The 10859-nt window shown below is 40.4% G+C and overlaps 1 protein-coding gene across 1 annotated transcript; it reads right to left on the reverse strand.

The window, feature by feature from the left end:
* Window positions 1–1421: 1421 nt before the first annotated feature.
* Window positions 1422–9440, reverse strand: LOC122347424 (protein-glutamine gamma-glutamyltransferase 5-like). Its single transcript, XM_043242676.1, has 15 exons — window positions 9349–9440; window positions 8667–8846; window positions 8304–8546; window positions 7489–7607; window positions 7274–7402; window positions 6403–6580; window positions 6064–6199; window positions 5606–5709; window positions 5258–5497; window positions 5145–5177; window positions 4893–4925; window positions 4588–4794; window positions 4163–4326; window positions 3370–3500; window positions 1422–2289 (listed from the first exon to the last, which is right to left on the reverse strand). The coding sequence occupies exons 1-15, from the start codon at window positions 9353–9355 to the stop codon at window positions 2139–2141; spliced, it is 2055 nt and encodes a 684-aa protein (XP_043098611.1). The 5' UTR covers window positions 9356–9440; the 3' UTR covers window positions 1422–2138.
* Window positions 9441–10859: the final 1419 nt, after the last annotated feature.

Below are 10859 nucleotides of genomic sequence, written 5' to 3' on the forward strand. Positions count from 1 at the left end.
ATCCAGAAGAGAGATCTGCGCGCCTGCGTCCGTGTCTCAACGGCTGGTGCATGCGAGCTGGATCTTTACTTCAGCAAAGAAGAGTCAACGAGAACGTTTCTGTTCGAATGTAAAAATAGCCGAGCTATCGCCCTGCGGGTTCGCCTGCTGCGTCACGGATACACGTGATGTCAGATACAGCGGAAGCGGCTCGAGTCGTCTTTCCTCCGGATGGAAAGAGAAGAGACTCGCTACAAAGGCGGCACGCTAACTAAAAACTCCACACGCCACACAAACACTCTTGCAAAGTGCACTGGAGCCCATTTCCACCACCATCATAATTATGGGATGAATGTCATATTTGTGCGAAAACAAGCTGAAACGATGTCTTTAAAAAAGTTTAAAGTTGAAGATTAGGAATAGTTTTTAATCTGGTTTACACGTAACACACTAATACGCTTATTCAAATCCGTTAAAGGATTGTTAGGCTGCTTTAACGAGAAACGAAAGATCACAAAATTAATTTAAATTTCAGGTATGTACATGGCAGTATAACTCAGTTCCCAGTGAACGTCCACAGAACTTGACTGTAGCATGTTGCAAAGCTCACAACACAATGTTTTAATAAATAAACGTTAAAATTAATGGCGACTTTTCCAAAGTCATGAGATTAATTCCCGGGCAAATGCGCCGCGACAATAAAAGTGTTTCCCAAATATGTAAATGTCGTATGTAGCTATTTTAAAAGTGCTGAAACATGTATGAAGCAAGTATTCTCCAGTATTTCAGGTTTGTTCTGTTCTGATGTTTTGATCTTTTGGTTTGGACTGCAGTGAATAAATATAGCGCAGAAACATGACAGCACGTTACACAAAAATGACATACGCACTCTTTGTGTGTGTGTGTGTGTGTGTGTGTGTGTGTGTTTATATTTGCATATAAATATACACGTAAGATCTGTCGTGATGAAATCTCGCCAGCGCTGGCAACCCGTCACACACACAGCCCCCGTGAGCTCGGAGCGTGTGAAGATGACGACAATGGAAATTTAGACATGATTAACACTCAACAGTTTCTTATTATAGTTTTTTTGGCTCGTCGTTATTAACTGTCAGTATGTCATCTGCTCTTTAGAACATTTTTAGAAACCAGTTATGGTTTGAATTTACCTCTATATGTCTGTGTTTTAGGAAACATCTACTTTTCTCCTGATACTCAGCTCAAAAATCATCACGTTTTGTGTTATTATAGTTCATCACACTTGTCTTCCTGTCATTCTGTTTCTGTTGTTTTCTGTTATAGACACTTGCTTTCTATAGTTCTGCAGAGACCGGAACACAACAGAGCTGAAGAACTGAACTCTTTTCTGTTATTCCTTCTTTAGACGGATCGGGTCTGCCGTCGCAGGAGAACACCACAGCACCAGACCCCAGAGACAAAAATTTCATTGCTTATAATATTTTTTACTGGTTTACAATATCTAAACATTCTTAAATAATGTACATTTACGTAATAACATTAGACAATCTGTTTTTTTCTGGAAAAAATTGATCAAAGTTTGGTTAGTTTTTGTCTTTGCAACAGGGTAAAAATAAATAAATAAATAAATAGCAGTGGTAATACTAATACTTATAATAATGGGAAATGAGAAAATGTTTTTTTCTTGACCTTTTGGCAGATATTTGTTTCTTATTTTAAGAGAAAATTCTTTTTTTTTGGCTCTGCATTTGTCTTGGTTTGTGGTACTAGCATAAGTGTTACTCTTTCTCATAGAGATTAAAAATGTGAGAGTATTTACAATTAATTTAATTTTTTTTTTTTTATTTCTGGTTAATGTTTTTTACACAATGAGACAAAGACAGTGAGGCCCTTTAAGTAAGCCTTTTAATAAGTTACTAACCTAACAAAAATAGTGCCCAAAATCGCATAAGCACTCTGGTAATACTGTAAATATCACTGTAATTGTTTTAGGTTTTTTTCCAGAAGAGGGCAGACTGCTTCACAGCAAAGACGGTCAGATGCATCGAGCGCAAACGTCCTGGTGGAAAACTTCTAATACTGACTTGTTGAAAAGTGTTGGACACCTGACAGTGTATCAGAAGAGCGTCGCTCAGTCCTTCACGTCGAGGGTTCACAATTCATTCGAAAGCTCTTCGACTCTAAGACGCTTGAACGGTGATGGTCTCGAACCCGTGCAGGACGGTGGGAGGATTCATCAACACCAGGCTAGCGTAAAGCATCTTAGCACCCGCCATCCCGGGAGTGAAATAAATGGCCTTCCTCATGGTTTCTCGAGGCGGGATCGTGAGCCTAAAAGACGTTTAGGGAGCAACAACAGGCAAGCGTCATTACTACTGCTCGTGTTTAGGGTTAGTGGTTCATCTGTAGGCCTAACGCTTGAGATTCATGCACACAGAAACCGAAGTGACCTGTGAATCAGAAATGCTGACGGACAAGTGCGCAGCTCTTAATAGACACAGCTGTACACCCTCCCCGTCCGCTCACACGTCTGAATGAACTCAGCTGTTTGACTCACTCCTCAGGTATGTGAACGAAACACGGGAACCATAGTTTCTGCTAAAAAACTGTAAAACCTAAACGAATATGAGGTCTGTGTTAACCCGGGAGAATCTTTCTATTGTTCGCTTTTTAATTACATCGATGGGTAATGTGGCTTTATTGCACTGAAGTAAAAAACTAGATGAAACGAATAAAAGTCACCGTTGGACTTGCATTGATTAATGAGGATTTGGCAACGTGACGTCGTGGGAAATGGGTGTGGATAGAAATGGACGAATATGCAGAGAGTGCTCAAACGTTTCACTCAAGTGAAAGTAAAGATACTCAAAGTATCAGCCGTGGGTGGTTTTAGTTTATTTTTAAAGCATAATTCCATTTATTAAAAAAACTAATTAAAGAGATAGATCACAATCAATAAGTAATTAATTTGTTGTCTCAAATCTGACTTTTTTTTTTTGCATATGTACGGCCGCTATAACACAAAAATAGCTTTAAATGATCTTTTGGTGGTATTTTTACAGCTAAAATTTAATTGCAATTTAATAGATTAATTCATTTCAGCACGCTGTGATCAATTTAATTAAACATTTAATTAAACATTTTATTGAATACTCAATAAAGTTTATTACACAGAGACATTTGTAGGTTAATTCTTCTGAAAAGTACCACAGATACTTTCTAAACATTATTCTGATTCGTCCCAGCCGTTCCAGCTACTACTTTCAACCAATGGTGCGCAATGTGGGCGGAGCTATCTGTTTAATTGACTTGAGGAACCCCTCGAAAACAAGACGATGCGTCCCAAGGGCTTTACACCGAAATACTACATTTGCTGTTGATGATCGCTCAGAAATGAAAGACTTCATGTACCTTGTTTGAACCTTCTCCCGAAGCCCTGAACAGGCCACAGTCAGTTCTCCGCTCACTACGATGCTGAACGGGTTGGTGAAGGTCACTGTGGCCACTTGCTGCGTGTTGACGACCACATACTCATTCTGAACCTTGAAGGGAAAAAAAACGTTAACAATTCATACATGGTGCCTTGACGTGTAATGCATTACAAAGGTGCTTATGCGACATTTGATGTAAGCCATGATCAGGGTTGCCAGGTTTCCTCAGAAAAACCAGCCCAATCGCTACTCAAAACTAGCCCGAAAGTAGCCCAATCGCTTTTTAGGTGGCATTCCCGGTAGAAATCATGTTTGTGGGGTAAAATACATATTTTTACAAATATACAGATACACATCCCTCAGTAAAAGCGTTAAATTAACTCCGGGGGAATACTACAGACTTGGCAACATTGTTATGATATCATGAGTCATTTTAATATTTGATGAAAGTAAGAATTGTAAGATATAAATATTATTATTTAATATAACAGTGGTTACAGTTATTAATAGAGTCATGCAATGCATTAAAAGGTGTATTACAAGGCATAATTGATGCAAAGTAAAGTGTTGCTAAAATCTTTTTAACATAGGATCTATGATTTTGGATTGATGCACGTCTTTATAAAGCAGATCTTAAAAACAATAAGAAAATTTGGTCATTTCATCTGCATTCTTAAATCATTGAAGAATTTGACTTTGACCTGATTTGACCTATTGATATGGTCATGCTAATTCTTTCATTAAATGGCAACATGAACCGGACCATCATATACCTGTATGTCGAGGGAAGGGCTGCGGATGTTGAACTCTTCAGAAGCCAGCACTCTCTCCTCAGACTTCACGTCCTCGATAACCACAGCCAGGTTAACCAGAGAATCCTCCCCAGCCTCCTTCAGCATGTACTCCTTGAAGGAGATCTCGTGCTTTATACTCACAGCTGGAGGAGCGCAAGAAAAAGCAATCGTGGATTTGACTGAACAACCCCTAATGAGTCAGCTCGCCACCTTTTGGCATTCAAAATCAAAGGTAACCGTGTCCATATGGGTGTTTTAAGAATTAAATATAAGCTTACTGCACAATGTACGCTGCCTACTATTTTAATGCAGCATGCATTTCAAGATGAACATTTCAGACAGTAGTAGGCTACTCTTTTGGTCAAGTGATCCCAACAAAACGCTATAGTTTGCGGGACCCTTACTTTCTTTCGGGCCGATCTTCACGTCATGGTGAGCCTCCCAGAAGCTTCCAGTGGGATTGCGGTTGTACTCCTTGTTCTGAGCGTTCACGTGTTTCCTCAGCAGTTTCGGAACAGCGACTTTGTTAGCGATTACCACAATAAAAGAAATGTTTTCGCCAACTACGGGGGCTTTCAGAAGCTGGAGAGAAACTGCGAGGCCCTGAGGTGCTGCGTGAGAGGACATGCAAAACCAAATGTTTGATCTCTGCATTCAAGCATATGACTCAAACAAACAAAGAAAAGGAAAACCAAATGCTAGAACTAACCCACTCTTCCTGTAGCACCTTCACCTCCGCGAGCTGGAAGAGAATATATATATACTGTAAATATTATCAAAATCATATATATATATGCAAAGGTTTTTTATTCCTGTCTGTTTAGTCTCGTCACTCTCCCTATTGTTGTGTTTATGTGTGTGCATATATATGTATATATACACATATTACTTGTTATTACTGATTTTCTGAGAGAGTGGATCATGCATCCGTTTACAAAAATGAAAAGCTAGAGTGACTTACCGTTAGCGCTCAGTGCATGAACTGTGCTGTCATCTGAATGTGAAAGAAGGAGGTTTTGCATTAAAACCCCCCATAATTTAACGGTAAGTATTTAGTATTTTTCTGTCTCTTACCCTGCTCGGTTTTGTATTCAGACGTGATGTCCAGCATGCTCATGGATCCTGGACGTTTGGTGGAGATCAGAGCTCCAACGCTGCGTTTATCGACCCTGGTTGAGAGGATCTTTCTATCTCTGACGATCATCCTGTGCACATCCGCGTTCACTTCGGCGTAAACGAACGGCACATCGTACTGCGCATCCACCTTCTTCTCATAAATGGCTTTAACCGCAGCAGGACCACAGCGGAACATTTCTGCGGCAGAATATTTGCGTTTGAGCATGATTATCACCAAACCCCTCAAAAAATGCTTTGGAGAAAATGAACGGTTTGCTTTTTCCATATGTATTAGCTTTGACGGACCTCCGCTCCTCTCTTGTGGCGTGGGGTCGAGAACCTGCCATCCGTCATAACCTCGACCCAGATCAGGCCTCTTCATCCAACTCTCCACCCACATATGGAAGTTCCTGAAGAAAAAGAAAAAAGGACAAACACTTTTAGCTCACATTTTGACAGAATAAAAATCTTAAAGCGTTTTTAATGCAATCAGATCGTGATTATTTGTATACTGTAACCTAATAATGATGCAGAAGCATAAGGAAAAACATTACAGTACTAAAGATGAAAAATATCAGAAGAAAGAATTGTTTTATTTTGCGTAAAACGGATCAAAAGTGTCAATAAAGGCATTTATAGTAAGATTTTTTTAGCTGTTCTTTTGAACTTTCTATTCATTAAAGAATATTAAATTATTACATATTATTACATAATATTTTTTTTAATTGTGTTTCGGGTTAAATATAGATTTTATCCTAACTCACCAGATGCTGTCTCTGCCGATGGACAGTTTTTCCCCCATCTCAGTGTAATACTCCTCAATCACCAGGTTTGAGTTTGTGTCGTGAGCCGAGTTGAAGTTGGTGACGACTCGAGTCGGTACGCCGAGGACTCTCATCACTATCACACAAACAAATATATTAGATATGGATCATCAGTAGTAAGCTGCTTAATAAATTACCAAGAAATGAATACTTCAACCAAAAATATTTTTACACACGCTGTTTTAATTTGAATAATTTTTGTTCAATAAATAATTCAGCAATTATTACAACTTAAAATTGTATATAAATGTATTGTAAAAATATATTTATTTGTCTCACCTGTACACATGACAGCAGCAAACACCCAGCACTGTCCGTATTTCACAGGCTCGAATTGTGTTTCTGCCCACTTCCTGAGAATATCTGCGCTGCCGGACCACTTTGAAGGATTGACCCCACCGCTGTAGTCACCTGACCAGTTTCCCATCAACACCCCTTTATCATCGTTAGAGTTCACCTGATTAGAAAGACAGAGAGACTATATTAATACATGGAGAGAGAGAGAGAGAGAGAGAGAGAGAGAAAGAGAGACAGAGAGAGAGAGAGAGAGAGAGAGAGAGAGAGAGAGAGAGAGAGAGAGAGAGAGAGAGAGAGAGAGAGAGAGAGAGAGAGAGAGAGAGAGAGAGAGAGAGAGAGAGAGAGAGAGACAGAGAGAGAGAGAGAGAGAGAGAGAGAGAGAGAGAGAGAGAGAGAGAGAGAGAGAGAGAGAGAGAGAGAGAGAGAGAGAGAGAGAGAGAGAGAGAGAGAGAGAGAGAGAGAGAGAGAGAGAGAGAGAGACAGAGAGAGAGAGAGAGAGAGAGAGAGAGAGAGACAGAGAGAGAGAGAGAGAGAGAGAGAGACAGAGAGAGAGAGAGAGAGAGAGAGAGAGAGAGAGAGAGAGAGAGAGAGAGAGAGAGAGAGAGAGAGAGAGAGAGAGAGAGAGAGAGAGAGAGAGAGAGAGAGAGAGAGAGAGAGAGAGAGAGAGAGAGAGAGAGAGAGAGAGAGAGAGAGAGAGAGAGAGAGAGAGAGAGAGAGAGAGAGAGAGAGAGAGAGAGAGAGAGAGACAGAGAGAGAGAGAGAGAGAGAGAGAGAGAGAGAGAGAGAGAGAGAGAGAGAGAGAGAGAGAGAGAGAGAGAGAGAGAGAGAGAGAGAGAGCAGATCAGATCCTCACCATCGCTGAGATCACACGGCCGATATAAACCGGATCGCTGCGGTTCTGCAGATCTTTTCTCATATCTGCTTGATATTGAGGACTCAGCTGCAGCAATTTCATGCAGATGTCCAGTATCCCTTTTTCATACTGAAAACACATTTATGCATGTCAGGAGTTAATATGAAGCTGTTTTTCAGCGCTGAGCGCTCACCTGAACATCTCAAACATCTCACCTGATCAAACGACCAGGGTCTGGAGACCATGTTACCAGGACTGCCTTTAAACAGCAGACCGATATCACTCTTGACATATTCAGTCCTCAGATCCTCCGACTGCAGAAACACAGAATCAGCTGCAGAAAAACACAACAATTTCTTTAGTAGTCTGTGTGTGATTAATATAAATGAAGGCAGAAAGTTATAAGTGGCAATGCATTACTGTGATTTTAAAAACTGAATCAGCTCATAAAATGCATTCAAAATGACAGCATTTCATAGTCTATGTATAGTCAGACTATTACAATACAATTTTCAATGTATCAGTTCACAACTTTCATATTTTACTACTTTTATTCAGCAAGGAAGAATTAAACTGGTCAAAAGCGAGGGTATGCCATTACAAAAGATTTAGATTTCAAATAAATGCTGCTTTTTTGAACTTCCTATTCATCAAAGGGTCCTGAAAAATGGTACGTCTCTGAATCACTGGAACAAGTCTTTTTTAAAATGAGTCCCAAGCCGTTTCATGTTGACGTCAAAGTGAAACATTAACATATTGCCCGCCAGGTTGTCTATCTATTCATGCTGGTTTTCACTAAAAAAGCAAATTCATTCTTCACCACTAGGTGTCACTTTCAAAAAGCTCACAAACTCTGGCCTAAATGAAATCCGACGATCACTAAAGGGGTTTGGAAAAATGAATCGGGCGAGTGTTTTTTGACCTGTTGCTTGGGACTCCCAAAACCAAAATATGAACCTCTCGTAGCACTTTAAGTGACTGCGTGCTCTCAGGTTATTCTGTTTTGTCTGGACGCACGCACAGCACTCACCTTGGCACCAGGGATTGCACAGGAGCGTGAACTGGCCGAGCAGATGCGTTCTCACGGAAAAGCACGTCTCTATTCTCAGCTGGAGCGTGTAGACGCCGACTGAAGCAGACGCAGGGCTGGACAGTGACACCCAGAGAGCATGGGGTCCAGTCGGGTCCGGGATGCTCCTCTCTAGAGCGGCGCTCCACTGATTCAGAGAGGGCTGTGCGAGCCTGGTGACCGGGACCTCCACAAACAGCGGACCTGTGGTGAAGAGAGAGGAGAGGTGCTTTCTAGTGTGCGCATATTGCTGTAAAATGTTTACTCTGACATTTGGTCCCCATAGGCAGAACTTAACCCCCTCACACACGTGCACAAACGTACCTAGAACAATTCGGAAGATGAGTTTTTCCTTCAGTGGGTCGAATGGCCGCCCTTCATGGATCATTAGTACCGTGAAGGCCTGTCCTCTCCGCAGGACCAGAGTGCTGGAGCTCAGACCGTCGGTTTTGTGGCGGATCTGGTTTTGCCTCTGTTGCAGGTCGACGCTTCCAAGGTTGAACTCTGTGTTAGAAACGGTCAGACTATTTTTGAGGCCGCTGCGGGTGTTTTGGTGTCAAAATATGGCTTCCTAATTATAAATATCTGCGTTTCATTTCATTTCAAAATTTTAATGCTTTAATTTTTTTCCAAAAAAGTAGTTTTTAAGCAAAAATAGAAACAAAGAAGTGTATTAAATCGCAAAGCAAAAAATCCACAAAGAAAGCGATATACAAAAAACTTTATTAAGAGAGGGCTAAATATTAAATATGTATATTATTAGGTGTTTTTAAAAATGTAGCCCTGTTTTAATTAAGTTTTAAAGTGCCCGAATGTGAAATTTTTACTATAGTACACTTTGTTTTATTTTTATAACACTTTGTTTCCCGCTCTTGAGCACCCACGCTCTCCATTTCATTAATATTTTATTACAGCAGAGAAAAATAGTAAAGTAAAAATAACTATATTACTTTAAGAAAAGATTAAATGCGATGGGCTAATAATAAAAAATAAATGAAAAGCTCACCATCCATGATGCTGTGTTGTGGTTTGCTGTTCGACTCAGATTCTTTGTTTATTGCGCTTTTTATACGGATCCCTTCTGCCCCTCCCTGTTCATCAACGTTGCCAGACTGCATTCACGTGAAGACGTAAAATGTTATAGTCGAAAGAAGCAACACCTCATACAATTACGCAATCGTGCGCATGTGAGCTGTGTTTCGGCAGGTGGATGCAGGCTCACACATCTGTGTTATCTAATGCTTTAATAATGGATATTTATTAAAGTCTGTATGCATGCATGTATGTTTGTATCGGGGCCGGTTCTAGACATCTGGAGGCCCCGCACCAACACTAAAAAACGTTTGAAACTAATCTGATGCCAGCCCTGTTTTGTATGTGTGTGCATTCATTTATTCAAGAGTTCTTGAATCTGATTGGATGAGGCGTTTCACTAGTGAGTGTCGTGGCGGTCACCCTAACTCGTAATAATTTACTAAATAATATAGTGATAAAATAATATCTGATGTCTAATGCCTGTAGTTTCCTGTAAGGTGGAGAGCAATAGCACATACAGTTTGCACAGTATAAAAACATTACACCTATAGAGAGTCCATAAACCGTGTGTGTGTGTGTGTGTGTGTGTGTGTGTGTGTGTGTGTGTGTGTGTGTGTGTGTGAAAATGAGCAATTAATGCTAACATACATTAACAGACACAGAACAATTCAGTCTTAGAGTATTCTTTATCATTGTTGCCTGCTTTACTCAGCCTTGAATGGACTGTGAATTATCTGCATGTTTCAAGCCTTCGTTGTTTTTTGTAAGTCATGGAAAGTGCCTGAGATTACACACGCTTACTCACACCGGTGAGAATGAATATATAACAGCTCATGACAGATACATAACGGATAAGCGATGGAGGAGGTGTGGTGCTGGGTGTCACTCCTGAACACTCATTCACTCTGCCCATGTTTCGAGGGACTGTGACACTCTCGTTAAGCAGGAGAGCATTATGAAATACTGCACTTGACATAAAACCACCTCTTTACGTAGGCTATTAGAGGGGAAAAAACTGGGACATCAGCGCATATTATCAGATATTATTTTCATTATCAGCCCATTCTTTGTAAATAGAGTTCATGAACTGTGCCGCACATACTGTGTTTTTCAGTGAAATTAGACTTATATCATTAACAGCTCAAACAGTTTTTCGGAAAAAACCATTTGGACGCACAATCAAGTATTTACGTCCCAAACATCTTACTTTCGGGTTTGTCGAAGTTTCAGAGAGTTTGGGCAAAGTCCAAAGAGAAGTCCCATCCCTATGACCTACTCCCTTTGAAGGGCAGAGCCCTTGAAGTGTGTCCTTTTAAGGGTGTACGGCATTTCTGTTTGGGGCGGGACCAAACGTTACCTTGACAACACTGTGCATGCAGCATTCAGCTCTCAGGTGTTGCAAATAAATATTACTTCTCACTACTATAATTTTATTTAAATATTGTCTCACTGTGGCTTATTATTATGCTTTTTTTCTGACTA

This window comes from Puntigrus tetrazona, chromosome 6 (assembly GCF_018831695.1).
Source record: "Puntigrus tetrazona isolate hp1 chromosome 6, ASM1883169v1, whole genome shotgun sequence".
NCBI lineage: Eukaryota > Metazoa > Chordata > Actinopteri > Cypriniformes > Cyprinidae > Puntigrus > Puntigrus tetrazona.

Bases quoted from the DNA above. Each gene is read 5' to 3' on its own strand.
- LOC122347424 (XM_043242676.1), bottom strand. The intron at 5,498-5,605 runs GTCCGTCAAAGC...ATTCTGCCGCAG, and splicing joins GCCACAAGAGAGGAGCGGAG to AAATGTTCCGCTGTGGTCCT. The intron at 5,178-5,257 runs GTAAGAGACAGA...TTTCACATTCAG, and splicing joins TGAATACAAAACCGAGCAGG to ATGACAGCACAGTTCATGCA.